At 43.0% G+C, this 19,583-nt stretch overlaps 1 protein-coding gene across 6 annotated transcripts in view; it reads left to right on the top strand.

The window, feature by feature from the left end:
* Grin2b (glutamate ionotropic receptor NMDA type subunit 2B) overlaps window positions 1-19,583 on the top strand; it is a 477,610-nt gene that overhangs the window by 326,411 nt on the left and 131,616 nt on the right. For all 6 annotated transcript variants that reach the window (XM_017592437.3, XM_017592438.3, XM_017592439.3 and 3 more), the window contains 1 exon segment: window positions 5,521-5,635. In XM_017592437.3, coding sequence (XP_017447926.1) covers window positions 5,521-5,635 — 115 coding nt within the window.

Below are 19,583 nucleotides of genomic sequence, written 5' to 3'. Positions count from 1 at the left end.
ACCAATCTATTTTTTATTAATTGTTTTTAAAATTGCATAGAAGTATTTGGTTTCCTTATGGCATTTTGTGCTTAGTTACCACTATACATTTTTCAGATTCATGCCCATTCCCAACCATTCTCTTCTCACTCTCCACAATTCCCTCTCAGACTCCAACCCTTAGAGTACCCCAGTTTTAACAGTGAGTCCACTCTCAAGATGGCACCTCCATTGCCCTGGTCCAAGTCACGATACAAGGTAATGGGTTTCCTCTCCAGTCAGTATCTTACCAAAACTCACAGCTTGAGCTGTGCCTTGTAAGGGCTGTGGGTTACTCTTAAGGCAGCGCTATGGGCCCCTGGACGAGGGCTGCAGGGGAGACCCTTTTGATGAGGCTTTCCGCTTCTCTTCAGCTACCCAGGAGCCCCAGACTGGAGGCCAGTGTGTACTTCTTGGTGCATTGCCTGCCTTTTCTCTGCATTTTCATTTGTTCCATCACTGCCTCTGTGAATTTCCAAAGCTCTTCCCTCCTTTTCTCTTCGAAACAAAGTCTTATTTTTCTTCCACTGATTGCTCTCCACTGGGTCAGAGCGAGGCAGCTTCAGGTCCGCCATCTTACCCATCTTACCAGGAGGTTTGGAATCCGTCTGTTTGGTAGGAGATAAAAAGAAAGGTATCAGACACAAGAGGTGTATTGGTGGTACACAGTCACAGGAATTTTCAGAGACAGAAACTTGTAAGCAAGAGGTCAAGAATTCATTCACCTGCTAGAACTTTCTACTTTTAGTAGTTAAAAAATGGACATGTTCTGAAAATCTGGCTCTATTTTTGAAACATGGTGGTGATTGGAAGGAGTATGGATTGGGGTCGAGGATGTCTGGGTGTTGGTTCTAACCATGTCACGTGATCTGAGTAAAGCCACAGAATCCTCTGGATAACAACGAGCGAGGGGATTGGATGAGTTAGGATGATAAGCTATTTCAACTTGCCGCCTCGTTAGTGGATATTAATTTTTATAAGGCTAATGCTTTGCAACAATATGAAGACAGAAAGGTGCCATTTTTCCAGGGCTCTTGATTTGCTGACAAATGCTGGCAGAAGTCCTTCAGGTGCCTCCCGCACAGGACTCACTCCAGACTCATCACCTCAGGCATCTACATGGTACTGTGGATGCTCTGTGTGGCCAAAGTCAAAAAGAAATAGGGTTTGCCAACATCAGGCTGACCCTCTTAAACGAGCTGAAGTGTGACTTAGGTCATGTAAAACAAATGTGTTGGCTGGAAGCCTGTCAAGATTCTAATTTTTTTGCTCAACAAGGAGATAAACAGGAAGGGAAATTTGTTTTCATTCATTTAGTGTCCAGTAGAGATGATATGAGAGCATGCTGGGTTATGATGCACAATAGAGGCAATAGACACTGATGTCACTTCAGAGTGTCATGAGAAGATATAGAACAAAGAACAGAAGGTCTCATCTCTGATCCTGAATGTGACTGTCACTTGGAGAGATCATTTAGCATCTTGGGATGTGTTTCCTCTCTAAAATAAGTTTCCAGTGAAAAATTTTCTGCTTTTCTCTAAGTTACAGCAGGCTCACATGGAAATGCGATCCCACAGCTTTAGGATATAGGCCACAGGGTGACAGATGTGAAATCACATTTGAGAATCAAATCAAGTAAAATTTTAACATGTCCAACCTTGATGGGACTTTGGAGAGACAAAGAGTGTAATGAGCAACATTCTGCATTGGGCTTCCACTTAAGCCAGGGTGTTTGCTGTGTGTGTGAGGATGGCTTGTGCAGAGAAACACTGATCAGAGGGTCTCAGAGTCTTTACTACAGTTCAGCTTCTTACTCAGGACTTCTGTGTCGAGGTTTCAAGGTCTTACTAGTTTAAGTTGATAAAGTATAGCCAGATCCAAAGGTAATTGAGTATTTTCAGTTCTCATGGGAAGTTTGATCATCCATTTGATCTTATGACCTAATGTTACCTCCATACGTGGACCTCAGTCTTCATTCTTCCCATGTAGCCCATTTATTAGCAGATATCCTTTCAGATTCTCTTTCAAAGAAGCGGGTGTCTTGCCTTTGTACGCCTTTAATGCCAACACCATTGTTAAAATGTTCCCTATTGTCATCTCATGTATAAATCACGTTTTTATAGGGTTCCTATCGAAGAATTCATTTGTTCATGACCACAGCTGTTTTCTCTGAAGGCTGGAGGTCAAGTGACATTTTCATTTTAACAAGGGATCACTTAGGTTCACAAGTAGAGAAGCGACCTGAGCCATAATCATTGCCACCCCTCATTACCAGTGAGTGGACTGATGGGCTCTGTTGTTCAAAAGCCATCCTTGCTCAGGGCTAGTGTAAGTTTTCAAATGCCACAGTAGCTAAATGGTATCACAGCACGGGCAATTCCTCAGAAGGGATACACACACACACGCACACACACACACACACACGCACACACACACATGCCATGAATGATTACTCTCTAAGCTGTGGAATGACACAAATGATTAAAACACACGCAGTAGAATACTTTGTAGAGTGTCGTGAAGCTTTACAAATGGTCTTGATAAGTGTGAGGCTTCCAAGAAGAGCTTAGCAAGATGGGATGAACACAGAGAAGGGGGAGAGAAAGGACATATCTGCAAGGCAGTGATTTCTACATGAAATCAGGACATGGAGACACAGGAAGAGAAATGTTTAACTACAGGCCAGTTAAAGTGCCTTCAAGTGGGCTTTATTTCCTGAAGATTTAAATGTCTGCTCTTAGGCTCCCAGCTCAATGCTATCCCCTTCAGAGATGTCATTGTGAGACTATATACTAACGCCATTCATGTTACATAGAAATTTAATCATTTCTGGAACTTCTGTAATTGCCTGCAGAAATGGACACTTCCTTTTTAATATTTTAATAGTAGTTTAGATAAAGGCAGAATAATTTATATCCATGCCTGGTGAAGAGGTGGGTACTTAAGCTGGTAATTTATTTCCCCTTGTCCCCCTCCTCCTTCCTCCTTTCTGTCTCTCCTCTTTTTCTTCCTTATTTTCCTCTCCTCTGTTCCTCTCTCTCATCTCTCCTTCTTTAAAAAAGAAATGGGATTAAACTATTTTTTGTTGCATAATCTTTCTCTAAAGATGCCCAGAAATAATTGCAAGCAGTTCGGTACTATTATAGGAAGAACATAGTTTTCTGGTTCATGATGGTGGAGGCTTCTACTGTAGTTTGTCGGTTTAAAATGTTGGTTTTGTAATTATTATTATTCCTTAGACTGAATACTGTAGGGATTTGGGTTGTATTTAGAATTAGTGCCAACTACAAGAAACCTGAATGTTATCTTCAAAGTAGTGATAAATTTGGGGAAGCTGCAATGACTGAGCTAAGAGGTGAGGAGCAGAGGTAAAAAGGATGCTGTGTGGGACCTGAGCTGGATCAGGGATTCCACACTCGACTGGCTGAAGGCTCTCAAAAAGGAGAAGGACTTGAAGCCATGGCAGATGATGAACATCTAAAGAAATGGGATGCCAAATCCCATGTTGATGTGAGAGCAAGGATGGTGTGGTAGAAAGGCCATGGGACTTAGGATATTACATAAACTATTACTTCTGATAAGAATTAGTAAGATAATATTGAACAAATAATTTAGTGTTTTTTTTTCCTAATCCATACAATTAAAATGATAGAAGCCCGTGAGCTTCACAGGTTAAAATGAGTTTCTATAAGGGATGTTTTCAAGACATGTATGTCTTCAAATACCTGAAGAATGCTGGGATCAAAGAAGGACTAGACTGAGACCCTAAAATATCACAAGAAGAAACAAGTCTTCAAGAGTTATAAAGGGGTGGAAATTAGCTTTAAATAGGACAGAATGATGGGATGGCAGGTTGAGGGTGGGGGACACCATGGCAAGTACCTCAGTCATGAGGAATATTTAAAAGAGGCCTGGAGGTCCAAGTCAGTGATACCACGGAAAGAAAGCATCGGTTGTAAGAAGCAGCAAGCTAGCTGACCTGAAAAGTCTAGCTCAAAATTCTAGGAATTTCTATTCTTTTGGACTCTTCTGTGCTCAACAGCTGTGCCTCTAGAACTGCACATCACAGTCATGGTAGGCTTGCCAATCCCAGAGAGTCCTAGAATAAAAAATAACCCCCCCGGGGGGGGGGTATGCTGCACAGACATCGATACAGTCTCTGGAAGGATCTACATTTCTGTAACTTCACTTAACCTAACATAGCCTGCAACAGGCAACTTTCCCAGATGTTCCCAAGAAGAGAAGTTAGAAGCAAGTCCTCCGCTGCCTCCTCCACAGCTTTGTGAGCTACGCCTAGCCCTTTCCTTCACAGAGACTCACCTCACAAGCAGAATCAGACCCAGAATGCTGGGGTAGATCACGGAGCACAGAACCTCATTGTTGAGTCTGTGGGCCTACATAGTGAAGGGACATTAATTGCCGTCTGCCCGCTTGCACTAATGCACTTGTAACGAGCAGGCCTCTGGGAATTCCCAGCTGCTTCTTAGTCCCAGCAGCGAGCCATGGACAGGGTGGGCTGGAGACGAATGTCCTGCAGGAAAACCATTGCATTGGTCTGATATCGGTTGCTTGCAGAATTCTCACTAATTTACGCTTTTGTCCCCAAAGCCAGGTATGAAACACACATCTCCTTTTCCCACACTCACAGTGCATGCATGAGTTGCACTAGTCTTGGGCTCTAGATGCTTCTGGCCTGCCATGCTCTCTAGTCTTACAAATAAGGGCTGAGCAAGTCCTTAGTAAGAATTTAAAGAATGTGCATATTTGGGGGTGGAGACAGACCCTGAGCGCCTACATGCTACCTTTCTTGGCAGAAAGTTGTCTTGATACATAGCCATTTTCTTTTCTTGTCTCTAGCTCCTCCACCCCTTTATTCCGCCCCCTTTTTTGAATAATGATTGTTAACACTTAATGAGCACTTGCTATGCATCGGGCCCTATGGTGAGTGCTTAACCTAGTTGTCTCACTTAAGCTTACAGACGTAATTAGGTGATCTTTTTATTACCAGACTTCTTGCAGATGGGAGAGAAGGAAACAGGCTCTACAGTGTAAGTGAGGGCTGGAGAGATGACTCAGCAGGTGACAGTGTGTGCTGCCCTTAGAGAAGACCTGAGTTTGGTTCCCAGAACCTATTTTGGGTATCACAAATCACCTATAACAACAGCTTCAGGGGACCCAGTGCCTCCTTCTGGCCTCTGCAGGTACCTGCACTCACATGCTTATACCCCGACACAGACAAATATGCAAACATATAATTTAAATTAAAATAAATCTTTTTCTTAATTATTTGGTAATGAGCCATCTTTATTTTAAATTATATTTTTTTCACATGATTACTATTGTAAAACATAGATGGGTAAGTTGCATAATCAATAGAAATTTGAAGAGTGTCAGTTGACTAATGGTCACCTGTATCCCTACCTACTGGTCTTTTTGTCAACCCAAGTGGCTTTCAAATCCATTTTTCATACCTTTAATCTTCCTTTAATTTTATCGTTGCAGGTATCTGATCAATGTCACTTTTGAAGGGAGAAACCTGTCCTTCAGCGAAGATGGCTACCAGATGCATCCGAAGCTGGTGATAATCCTTCTGAACAAGGAGAGGAAGTGGGAGAGGGTAGGACATAACTGGCAATCCTTGACCTAAGTAGAGAGGCAGGTGTTGGATCCCAGCCTAACAGCAAGAGTACACAATTTTGCAATGCCTTAAAGGAAAACAGCCTCTTAGTTTTCTAGGCATCAGGAGCAAGATACTGGGAGCTATGAGAGTCCAGGAGAAGCCAGGCCTCAAGCAAGCATTCTTTTTCATTCTCTTGCTACTTCAGCTAACCACGAGGTTATTTTCTTTTTGTTCTGATGGCTATCGGTGTGGTTGCATAACCCAAGTCTGCTTTAATGGGGGATGATACATATGCAAGCCAACGAATTTTCTGAAGACTCTAACTAGGCAGTACCGGTTAGCGGGTCCATCTATGGTGCCGGAGGAAGCCAATAAACTTAGCATACAAGCAGAAGGGCTGACAATGTTTACTGTGACTGAAAATTGGTACATAGGGAACTTTCTTGCTACCCGTTGACCATAGCCTTTGAAATTCTACCTTTGCATATTAATTCCCATCATCACCCCTGCTCACCTACTTGACTATTTAGGACACTAGGAAGAAAAGTCTTTAGCTACTCAGTCTTTCAGTTTCTTTACCCATAAAATGGGAATTATATTGACATCTATAAAATACTTGGAGCAGTGCCTGACATAGAGAGAGCACTCAATGGTCATTGGCTTTAATTATGATCCTAGATCCCAGGTTAAATACCTAAGAGTAATCACTGGAGTTTTCTGGAGGTGTATCCTGCCGTCATTTGTCCCTTGACACACTCTGACAAATGGTTCTGAAATAAAATAAATAAGACTAGGAGATGCTGCTTTTCAGTCCAGAGGAATTTCAGAATGTATTAGCAGTTAAAAAGTTCAGATGTGTCTTAGAACAAAGAGGCTTCTTTAACTTTATTTAACGTGACTTTCCCCAAAATACTCATCATGAGACCACTATGTTCATAACAATATTATTCCATGAAAATCACCCTGAGTGATTTAAGTTTAAGATCATGTCCTTGGTTGCTGTGGGCCAGTTGACTGAGAATGGATTTCATGGTGTCAGTGTGGTTCTAAATAGAGTGGAGACCAAGTATGTTCATCATTCTATAACTTTCACCCACTTTCATAGAGATAAGATTGGTTTCAGTTTATGGGTTTTTACTCCATGGTCATCTAAACCTGTAGACCTGAGTCTCTGGCAGAGGTTCCCAACCTACGGCTTGCAACCCCTTTGGGAGTCAAACAGTTATTTCAACAGGGTCACATAGCAGATATCCTGCATATCAGATAATTTACCTTGTGATTCATAAAAGTAGCAAACTGCAGTTATAAAGTAAGAATGGAAACAATGTTATGTTTGGGGGCCACCATGTGAGGGACTGCATTAAGGGGTCAGAGCATTGGGAAGGTTGAGAACTACTGAGCTATAGTAAGACAGAGATAACAATGGGATCATGCTGCAGGGAAGACCTACTCGCCTCACGATACCGGGAAATTAGAAAACACCATGACCTCCAGTATACTTTCAAAGGCACCTTCCCAATGACCTAACCTCCTCTCCCTCGGCCTCATATCCTAAAGGTTCCATCATTTCCCAATCAAGCCATAGGCTAACATCTAAGCTTTTGGTGTGTGTGCTTTGGGGTAGATTCAGTATTCACATTGTAGCATCCAACTGTCTTTAAAACCCAGCAGCCAGAGATAAACTCTCCAAAACTCACAATGTTGTCCCAGGACCCAGACAACGAAGTTGTGTGGATATTCTCCTATGAGCTGGACACTTGTGTCTCAGCCAGTGGGACTCAAGACCCAATTCTTAACCTTGAACGGCCTCTGCCCATCTTGTTACTGTGACATCATTAGAGCTACAAGATTTAAGCCGTACCTGATGTTAAAGTTATTCTCTGTGACTGAGTTCTTGTTTGATCCAAATCAGTTGAAGCCTGGGCTCCTGCTCTCTACTCTACTCAACCAACTTCTCACTGTTGTTGTCAAGATGCCATCATTTCTGAAGTGTTCTCATCCCTCCCATTTAGTAGGTACTTCTGCCTATCTCTTCAAGAGGAGTTCTTAATGACTGAGACTTCATGCATGGATCAGGGCCTGTCCAGCTGGGTAGCTCTTATCCACTGGGGTCATGTTAACTGTTTCAAACAGTTAGCATCTCAGAACTGTTCTTTAAAAGTCACTACATAAAGGCCTATTGAGCTCCCTGGTCTTGGCTCCAAGTCTGAGGCCTGGGACACTCACCTCTTCCTGTAACTAAGTCTTCCCTCTGGGGATTAGATTATTTATAGCATCAGTTCAACCATTGTTCTGCCTTGTATATGTAGACTTTAAGTTAATGCACTTCTTTGTCCTGAAACCAGCCCTTGCCCATTCAGATCAGCTCTACACGTAGCTGCTGGAATGAGCTTCCGAAAATACAACTGCACGTTCTTCCCTGGCCCAAACATCAGAGCATGCTGAGGTTTATGGGTCAAGTCTACATTTTATCTGTTCTTGCATTTAAGGCTCTGGTTCACCCTCCATTATTTATCATCTTTTCCTTATCATTGTCTACCTGGGCTCCTGCCCTTCTGAGAATGTGCCCTACGTCCTGCAGAAAATGCTGTGTTTCCTTTTCCGGGAATGAACGAGTCGTACAATTATTCAAGTTATAGGCGTTCTTCGAAGTGCAATTAAGATGTCGCTGCCCCCTGCTCTGCTCTGTGATTGTGGCATACAGTCTTCCACCATGTGCCCTGCAGCTTTGGTTCGTACCTCTGTCACAGCCTCATCCTAGTTGCCGTGAGTTAGGACTGCAAGCCTGCACACCCCCAGAGGGCAGAGGCTGCGCCATTCTTCCTGTCATTGTGTCCTCATAGCAATCTGGATGTGTGCATTGCATAAAGCAGCTCAATAAATATTTGTGGAATGAATGGGAACCATTACATAATAAGAGAGTCCAAAATCCATCATTAAGAGTCCAAGTTTATGCCATTGCCCTTGATATAATGGCTGTTTTCTTTTTAAAGGGAAGAATAAAAGTCTTTACATAGATTGAGTTTTTATGGATCACACTTTAAATGCACCAAAGGAACTCACTATTTAAAGAAATCCTGGGGCTAATCTTTTTGTCAGGCAGGTGGAGAAGGGTTGAGATCATAGACTAGAACATTTGCATATCAAATTGGTTAAACTGGAGAACATTGCTAAGGAATGGTGCTTAGTGATAGTTGAATTTACAGGGCTTTGCAGTCCCCAACTCGGAAGTTCTGGTTGCTCATAGGCCAAAAGGAATGACCGGAACAGCGTCGGTCCCAGAGTGTGGCTGGGTGTGCTGCATGGGTTGATGTCATTTCCCACTGTTGCCACAGCCCCCCAGGATATCATTTCTAAGATTCCTAGTTCATCTGGTGTCCATGAGAACTTAGGGTCTGTACATTCTTGACCAGTGGGCATGATGGTAAGCATTGTATAGGGAAGGTTTGGTACTACAGAAAGTAGTAGGTGGTCTGGGCAACTTGGGTCTTTGAAAGAAGGGCCAACATCTTGTAGCCCGATGATCACCCATTAGTTCTATAGTCTGATTAAGTAGTTTGCTTTTCTTGATAACTTCCTTTATTTCTAAAATGACAGCATTTAAAGTCAAAACTAAACCAAAACTAATCTAGACCCTGTACAGCTCTCGATTACAGATTCACACTGTACATAAAAGAAGCCTGGGGTGTTTTGAAGCTCAGTAGGTGAACAGTATGAGTGACATTCTTGTTCTTGTAATGTAGGCCAATAAAGTGTCCCCAGACAGGCTTTCCCTCAGTGACCTGTGCTAAAGTAGTCACCCATCTGCTTTGTCACAACAACCCAATTTAATTTTCTTTCAGTACACTTTTTTTATGCAGCATTCTACTTATTCATTTGATTATTTGTTTGTGGCTTATCTCATCACAACGGGATGGATGCTTTATGGAGACAAGGACCTCATTCACTCTTACAATGGTAACCTTTATGGAAAGCACGAGGCTCAAAGTGTGCATCCAGAGATCATTTTTAAATAAAGGAAGAATCAAGACCCCTAAAAACGTTAGCTATTGGCCAGCCATTTCACGTCTAACACAGCTTTTCACGTAGGCATGGACACACACACACACACACACACACACACACACACACACACACCCCTCTCCCTCCCTTTAGACAGGTTGGATCTCAGAAGACATCATGAGACATGGCACCCTCTCCCTTTGGAATGAATGCTGCTGTGCCTGAGAAGGACCAGGGAATAGTCAGGGAGTTCAGGATCCAATGGAGGGGTCTGTCAGCAGCTTTCACAAGGAGCTGGAGGAAGATTTATGATGCTGTCAGTGTGAGCCATGATCGGTTTCACAGCATAACTTTTGGTTTTTCAAGCTAATCCTACAGCTGCTTATAGATTTGGCTCCTTTGGAAAGACTTGAGGTCAACACAACCTAGTTTATAGTTTCAGAAGTCAGGAAGAGCTACATTCCGTCTCCCACATTGCCATTCATCAGCTGGGGATAAGTGCCTGGTATTACCCCAGTCTATTCCCCTTGAGTGAAGTAGGCTTTTACATGAAGCCATTGTAAAGATTAAATGAGACTTTATAGTCAAACACCAGCTAATAGTGATGGGAACACTACGGAACTCAACAAAGTCAGTTCGTAGTCACCAACCTTCTTGGGGTAATTTCTTGAGGACATTTTTGCTGTGGTCAAAAGGCATGTCAATTGGTAATCCAGTAAGAAGAAACTCTCCTTGTATCAGCACTGTTCTCTGGGGCCACAGTTGTTCTGAAATTCTGGAACCCTCCCCCAGAGCAGTCATTGTCAGAATTTCTAACGTATTGCTCTGAAAATATTCCAAACAGATATGCCTTTGATGTATTGACTCAACCTGCTTTAAGACAAAAAATTGAAAAAAGAAATTGAATCTGTTCCTAGGAGCCTTTAATGAGGTCTTTTGTAAATAACAGGTAGGAGAAGTGGGGGTGGAACGGCAGAGATCTCTAGAACAGACTCCTAGTTACAAAAAGCTAATAATACCTCTTGCCATTAAGAAATGTGGAGTAGGACACTTTAAAAGGACTATAAACTGGGTGTGGTTGCACAAACCTGTTATCCCAATCAATACTCAGGTGACTAAAGCAGTGGGATTATGGATTTGAAGCCAGCTTGGCTACATAGCAAGACCTCTCTAAAACAAAGCAAAACAAACAATTCTGCATATAAACACACACACACACACACACACACACACACACACACACACACACACACACCACACGCATGCATGGAGACATAGCATGGGGAGTAGGAAGGGTAGGGGATGGTAAAAATAATGGTAACGGGGTGCAGGATGGTTCATTTATAAACTCTCTAAGTAGGGGACAGCTGCATAAACATGCATTAAGAGGAGCCTGGCACACGGCAGCAGTGCAGCTTGCTCTCAGGCTGCTGTCTTTATCAGAGCCTCTCATAATTTGCTTCATTGCAACCGCTCTCTGCTTCCATTTAATCGTTCCTAAAATGGGGATAATAAAAATGAAATGCAGCGTGGGGGGTTGTTCTGAGTAATGACTTTAAGAAATGATGATGGCGCATATTCAGGCTGGAAGATGCAAACAGACCTCAAAGGGACTGTCTGGGTCAGAACTGAAAGAGGTAAGACAAAACTGACACTCTGCTGGCTGTCAACACACAGACATCGGAGATGTCTTATAACTCCACTCCCTCTTATCTGACTTCACCTGAAAATATCCCCCCCCCCAACACACACACTGTAGAGTGGAGCATCCTTTGTTTGTGCCATTTGGGGGATGCCAAGAAGCCATTGTCATCTATAGTTTGGGACACTGAGAAGTCACAGCCAGATCTTCCTGTGAAGGAAGTGCTAGGGTTGGGGTGCTTAGCATAGGGTGCACTTGGTACTCAGCCCATAGCAATGTTTCTGGATTCATGTTCAGTAATGGGGAAGAAGGGATCCCAAATGTGAGAAGATTGTCCCAAGATCTATTACAACAATGACATCGTCACAGTAAGGCTGAATATGCCAGCTATTAGAGCCCAAGAAGAATAAAACCGGCAGGAGAAGTTGCTGCCTCTCGTAGCCGCACACACAGTATACAGCACTGGCTCCAGGTGGTTACGATCCTAGCACCTGAGCCGTAATGGTCCCCTTCTACCATGATCAACCAAATGATATTGGGATAGAGGCAGATGTTATATAAAAATGCCTGACTGACACAATCTAACAGTCTCTTTCACACACCCACGATCAAACTGGATCAAACTGGCAGACTGCTCGTGAACACAGGAACCATGTATGTTCTTGTCTACATTTGTGTGCCCAGAATAATATGAGATGGTGCTGAGTAGGCCAGTAAACCCTCGGTGACTGCTTGAGTACAGGTGTACAAACTATATTCCGTCTCTCAGCCTCAGAGGCGTGTGTGTGCCTGTTCCAGGTCCACAGAAATGGACAGAGGAGTAGCACAGAGCTCCGCATGTCCGAGGGGCTTGTTCTGCATCTACTGATACCTGCATTTGACAATATGCTATTTTTACCAACTCCGAACTGAGTCCTAATATGCTTCATTAGATTATGGGATTAGAAAGCAGGATCCATGGAGAAAAGCAATGGAAATTCAGATCATTAAGGGGCAGAAGAAGGCAGCAAGGTGATGGCTTACTCTCCTCAAATGAAAGAAGAATTACCATGCCAAGCACAGAGATCAGCTGTTCTTCTCCTCACGAGACAGACCTGGAGGAAGTGGGCTTAAGATCAAGCAGAAGGGATTTATGTTGACTACAGAGAAAATTTCTTAATAGAGAGAAAGGTTGAGCTCCCAAAGTGTTAGCAACACTGGGGAGTGACTTTGAAAGACCCCGGAAATGGTTAAGCTAATTCTCTGTGGCTCACACAGTCCCACCTAAACAGCAGTGTGTGAGCTATGCCTTTAAGACCCTCCAGCCTTCCTTCATTATCTTCCCGTCCCTTCTTACCCCCTCCCTTCCATCTTTTCCTCTCCTCTTCCTCTCCTTCTCTCCCCTCTTCTCTTTCCCTCCCCACCTCACTTCTTTTTTCTCTTGCTTTGTTTGTATTCTCCTTCTCTTCCCCTTTCTCCTTCTTTCCCTCCTCCCTCCACTTCTTGCCCACACACAGTTATGAACCAAAGATTTCTCCTACCAGATCATTATCATAGTTTTGCTGATGACTGACATTGAAAACAACAACAATACCCAAATCCATTGCATTAAGAGAGGTGTTTATTCTGATAGCCCACGTCTCTGTAGCCCAATCTTCCCATCTACATGCCCCATCCATGGGTTGGTTCTGCATGTTCATTAGTAACTAACTCATACCAACTGCTTTTGCTTGTGACAGTAATTTACCCAAAGGGCTGTACAAAGGGTGTCCACATTGAGCTGTGGCTCTCTGATTTGGGGACATCAGGGATCTTCATATTCCTGAGTGTTAATCTACTCCCCTTCCTGAGGTTCTAGGGAAAGGCCACTGGGAACCAACCCCCAACAGAGGAGGAAAATGATAAAGTGGAGGTGGAGATGGGGGCAGTAGGAAGAATGCTGTTAACCTTGAATATGCTAGGACCACTGTGTGGCCCAGCCTCTATGGCTTCCCCATATACAAACATGAAGCAGTTCAGGAAGAAGAGCGTGGTGTACCATGAGAATCAACCCCAGACATAGCACCCAACGTCACGAGGAAGCTTGCGAATCATAGTTTTGCACGTCCTTATAACTGATTTTTCTAGAAAGGCTATGTGGTTTTAGATGCTGTCATCGCCATAGGATAAAAGGACAGGAAAACAAGGTAACCTTGGTTACTGTATTCTTGAAACCTGGACTTGTTAGTGGGGGTAAAAGGCAGAACTCAGCCAGAAGGAGGTGTCCCCCGAAGTGAAGACAGCCGCATCACCTTGTCTAAACTGCAATGTTTGTTTACTCCATGGTTGTTACAAGCACTCAGCCCAGGAGTCCTCTCAACGGTTCTTCTATTTTGTAGGTCATCTTATTTTTTTTCCTCAGTGGAGGCATTGAGGGGAAAACGGTACCAGAGAATATAGAAGAGATGGATGCCTATTTTTTTCATTAAAAAACTGATATTTCTCATGTTAAAGATATGCAGTGTCATTAGACATTTTAGAAGACGCAGTAACATTTACCTATATCTACATATAAAATAATAAGCAATTATTATTTTATTATTTCCCAACCATCCATTTCTGAGTACCTGAATGCATGTATTTGTGTTATAACACAAGATATAATGGAGTTGAGAACATAATACACAAATAAATGACTGTCCCTTTCCCCTCTCACCAAGAGACTGTAGACACGTTTGTATCTTATTAAATTATATTCAAAACAGTGAAACGTAGTAACCACCCAGTAGTTCCCCATATGGATGTCACACTCTTGCAAATAGGTCCTTTATGCAAGACACTAATATTTGTGTTTTCAGGCAGAAATGATTTCAGAGTCACAGATGGTCCAACTTTGAGGCCATTGATTGCTTTAATGATGAGAAGGCCTGGTCATTTTGTTGAAGGGTAAATAGCCAAGGCTTTACTGAGAAGCAGAGAAAAAAATCTCTGCAACAAGGAGAAAATAGGTTTCTCTCTCTCTCTCTCTCTCTCTCTCTCTCTCTCTCTCTCTCTCTCTCTCTCTCTCTCTCTCTCTCTCTCTCTCTCTACCTCTTATTATTAAATAACCCTTAAAGTTAAAAACCCTCATTTGGGAATTGCTTGGTTTGCTTTACCTCGGTAAAGCAATGGACATGCATGTGCAGTCTGTGGAAGGCTCCCTTGATCTGCCAGGGCCTTTAGAAACTTCCTCCTGTTGACCTTTCCTTTGAGCGCGCTTCCTCCCTAGCCACGCTCGCTCTTATTTCTTTCCTTGGACCATGACGTCACCCAGACAGTGCGGATGGCCCCCGTGTTCTGTGTCTTTCTGCGCTTATCATGCTTGTTTCATTTTCTGGAGAGTTGGAGAGTTGGAAAATTCAAGTCCACTTTCCCAAGACTCCAGGAGGCCCCCGGGTGTATGCCATCCTTTTTGCTATTTCTACTGTCTGATCTAGAGAGGAAGCAGAACGACAGAGCAGTTCCTTTGTTTTGCCACCGGAGGCGCCATCTGACTGACCTTTCCACCCACAGGCTGACGCCCGAGGCCAGATGGACTTTTTACAATGATGTACTTAGAACTCTTTTCATACCTTTGTGTGTTTTCTACCACCCAAGCAGCTACTCTGCGAATATCTTACGAGCATATTGACGTTCACCAAGATGTGACGTTTGACACTAAAGCTATGATATCTGACTGCCCTCCAGTTGCAAGCATACCTCTAGTGATCTGCACCCAGAAATCTCACACCTTTGGTTCCTCCTACCGTGATGATGGGTTTGTGCATGCAAACCGTCTCTCCACCTTCCCTCAGTCTCTCCACACATTGTCTGATGCCTGCTAGTGAGAGCCGGCCAGGACCGGAGTAAAAATTATTGGTGCCTTCAGAAAGAAGGATTCTGACCTCGAAATGCTAACTGCTGAGTTGTCTGTGCTGTGCAGATCTAAGTACTAGCCAAGGAAGGAAAATAAATTGTCTTTAAAAATTGGAATCTATTAATAAAGAACATGGCTGTAAGTCTCCCACAGAAGTCATAGGTCTTAAATAATTCTCTTCCAGAATGACTTCTGTTTGTAATTTATGGGTGGTTTTCATTCATTCTGATGTTTCCTGATGATTGTCCATCCGCTTTTATTCCTTCTCTCTGTCCCCACACTCTGTTGTACGTCTGAGCATTTTATGCTGCTGCTCAAAACACCTCCTACAGGGTCCACAGGACTTCCACATCTCGGGTCAGTCAGAGAAATCTTCTGAAGGCTTAAACTGGAAGCTGGTCTGTGCCAGGGGATGTGGAGAAGACAAGTCTGACTGTGGAGAGGAAGTAGACGATGGGAAAGGGTGCATATATTGGAAGTCACTGGAGAGAGAGAGAGTAATGGACGCAGAGAAGCCAGCTGAGCAGCGTCCCGATGAACCTCCCAGGTGTATCATCCCTGCTTTCCAACAGACTTCCTCTGAACACCCTTCCCCATTGTCTTATCTGAGGGCTTGGTGTAGGACATCTTCTGAGGTAATTGTCTTTGTCTGTCCCTGTGATCTGTTCTTTCTTTTTTCATTATTCATATATCCCATAGGAGAAGGTTCTTGCTGGTAAAGGAGGAGCCACCTCTTAGGTGGAGTTTCTGGAAGCCACCTCAGCATTCCCTTTATATAAAAGTTCTCAAAAATCCATTTTCTCTAAGGAACTGGGGACAATGCTAGAACATTCTTGCTTTGGCTTAAGGATCATGAGAAGATTTATCCATGAACCCATCTAATAAATCTGGATACAACACTCGATTAGCAATTGAACGTTGGGGTATATGAGCTCACTCTCCAAGTGTTGACGAATATCCACACGTGTGAGGGCAGGCTCAGTTGCAGAGGTCGGTTTACCATCTAGTCCCACTCAATGACAAGTATGTGACTAATCCTTGCAACGGGGTAGAAGATGCTAGCGGCATCAAAGTCTAGAAATATCATGGAGCATCACTATGTAGACCAGAGGATGGTTTACACCATGACAGTGTGTGGGCCTTATCACTTAAGACTTTGAAAACAAAGTGTTAGGAAATGATCTAGGATGCCAGAAAGACTCAGTGGGTGAAGTGCTTGCTGTCAAATCTGCAGACCTGGGTTCAATCTCTAAGACCCATATGTTGGAAGGAGAGGAGCCAATACCTACTCATTGTTATTCGACCTCCACAAGTATTCTATGATATGAATGCTTCTACACACACACACACACACACACACACCAGAGAGAGAGAGAGAGAGAGAGAGAGAGAGAGAGAGAGAGAGAGAGACAGGCAAGCATCCATGTGCAATGAAGGGAATTTAAAAACGAAATTATTCTAAAATGTGTGTGAGACTGTGGTGTTCAAACAGGGACTGTGGCTAGCTGTATCTGTGGTGAGTTAACAAAATTTGAAGGGAAAAAAAGAGAAAAGATGGGAGGGAGGAAAGAAAAGAGAAAAAACAAATTTGTGTGTTTATATCTGTACCTTCTGACTACCTGTTCACACACACACACACACACACACACACACACACACACACACACACACACCTGGTTCTGTTTAAACTAGGAAGGACAGAAAGTGTGTGTCTTTGAGTGACAAAGGCCATGCTAACTACATAAACAGATGACTCAGCTGTCCAGATCATCTCTGTTTAGGGGAATTTTCTAGAAAACCACCATCTTCTGAATAAAAGCTACTGATATGAACTGTCTGTTCCCCACTATGGTCCTGGTCCTGGAACCACACAGCCCCATTGACCAAGCATCTGTGCAAAAGAAAAAGAGAATGCCGTGTGATTAAAAATAGCTGACCTATAAAAGAGTGACATTAAAATTTAGCTTTGTTTTTAATAGGAAACACAATATACCAAATATTTTATGAACTCAACCAGCTAAGGGGAAAGGGCTTAAAATCTCAAGTAAAACAATATCGATCAAACCAAATTCATTAAGTTAAAATGTAGAGATGGAAGAAGGCGGCAGGCAGCACTCAGGGGAGAGTCATCATGGCTGTTTCAGTGTTCGCTGAGTTGTGGACTTCAGATGCAGTGTATTAGTTAATTTAACAGGGGTGGGAACTTTTCATTTCAATAATCATCTATTTAGATCCTGTCTTTTAAAACTTTAAGCAACTGACATAAATCTCGTATTTACAGTACGATATGAAAATTTTAATATATGGCATTCTCAGAAGGAAAGTGTTTCCATGCCTAAACTCAGAGCAGTATGGTTGGTACACCTACATGGCCAAAGTGTTTCAGTGGGTGGCTCAGTGTGCAAAGTGCTGGTTGCACGAAGCATACGGACCCGGGCTTGGATGCCTGAAAGCCACAACCAAAGAGGCTCACAGCATCTGCGTGTGCCTCCAGCACTGGGTGGGTAGCTGGATCAGTGGGCACAGGTAAATCCCTACAGCTCTCTGGCCAGGACATCTAGATAAGCTGTCGAGGTGACAAGATGACAAGTGCCATGTTTAATGGAAGACCCAACATCAAAACACAAGCTGGAAAATCACACAAGAGTAAAACCCAAGCTTCATCTCAGGCCTTCATGCTCACACTCACATGCCCACACATAAACCACATGCACACATGAGCAACTAAAAGTGGGAGGCTGTGTCCTCAGGGAGGCCCTGCTTCTCACTGTAGTGTAGTGTCCAGGTCACAACATTCAAAGCTGGCCCTCTTTGCCTTCCTTTCTCAACCCTCACCTCTCTGCATTCAGACTACATTCCTGCATAATTACAACCAACCTCCCTCAATATTCCTGGGCTCTAGCTCTAGTCCATATTTTTGTGCCTCCGTTTCTTCATCTAGAAAATGGGGAGAGTAACAGTACCTCCCTTTAAACTGTTGCTGGAAACATCAAATGAGCTTTTAGTTCATGAAATTCTTAACATAGTACCTGTCAGGGACCAAGATTTTTTTTATAAATGTGTCCACTATAATTGTACTTGAACACAATTTAAACAAATGATACAACTACATCAGATTCTAGAAAATAAGAGAATGAAGTAGAAAACAACTCCTTATATACATAGAAACACACACTTAGAACAGATTCGGTTTGGTCTTGAGACAAGACCAAAGCTAAGAAGCAACTAATAAAATTATTGGTATACTTAGAGATGACTGAACTAATCACCACGATGACACATGGCTCTAATTTCAACATTTGAGAGGTGGAAGCCAGATGATCGGTAGTTCAAGGTCATTCTTGGGTATATAGCACATTCTATGCCAATATAACAAACAAACAAACAAACAAACAAACAATCAAACCCCCAAATCGACAAGGAGCGACCATTCTCATGCTATTCTGAGATGACTTTTGGGAAACAGGAAATGGTTGAGGGATTGATCACTTGCCTACTATTTGTGAGGACCTGGGTTTGATAGGACTTTTTGCTCATGGACTTTAAAAGTTTGAATCCTAATTAGTAACAAGATCATGGCGGAGTCTCCAACATAACCCAGCAGTCCTTGGGCTACCCAGAGTCACAGAGTTATTGGAAATAGTTTAGACTAAGCTCTTTGTGGGCTCTCAGTAGCCATTCAATAGCAGCTGAAGCATGTAAGGAACCACACCTATTTATGAAACCTCAGAGCGTGTCCCTGTGCTGTTCGATATACTTGGATTCTGTTTCATTGTAATAAACCACAACTTTGTGGTCAGTCATAAAGGGCTTCCCTTTATGGCTTCTTCCATCCACTGTGGATAGATGAACTTATAACCATAAAGGCATTCCTTCCGCATGAGAAAGTGGTTTGATGACAAGAGACGGAGTCAGTTTTAGGGTTACATATAAAGGAGTTGTCGGTGAAGAGGGAGACTAAGTTTCAGCAGTACCTGATCCCTGCATAGTGTTTTGTGGTCCACAGACATCAACGCTCCCACAGTGGGGTGGATGTAAGCCTTGGCTCTACCTATGGGGAATGCTAACTCTCAGGTTCTACCAGGAAGTTCTAAAGATGAAGTTCAGTCATCTGAGGTTTCACCTGTAAAACCCAGGGGTGGTTTACAGCAGACATTTCTTTTCATAGGAGGAAGTGTCTGTTTAATAGATACTTAAGCTGCCACTCTGCCATTGTCCCCTAGTCTCATTTTATTTTCCAGCCATTAAGCTTTAAAATAAGACCGAATCTTTATCCTTTCATAAAGGAGAGAAGAGAGCCATCAGCCCAGCAGGAAAGAGTTAAGACCTGTCCCAGTGGCTCTAGGAGACTCTAAATGACCCACCATCTTCATAATACAGAGGAATGCCCCAGCTAGCCTGAGCAGATGGGTTTCTTCATTCAGTGAACATTTCCTAAACCTTTCTGA

Source organism: Rattus norvegicus, chromosome 4 (genome assembly GCF_036323735.1).
Source record: "Rattus norvegicus strain BN/NHsdMcwi chromosome 4, GRCr8, whole genome shotgun sequence".
Taxonomy (NCBI): domain Eukaryota; kingdom Metazoa; phylum Chordata; class Mammalia; order Rodentia; family Muridae; genus Rattus; species Rattus norvegicus.
The sequence above is the reverse complement of the archived record's forward strand: the minus strand, read 5'-3'. Positions and strand labels throughout refer to the sequence as shown.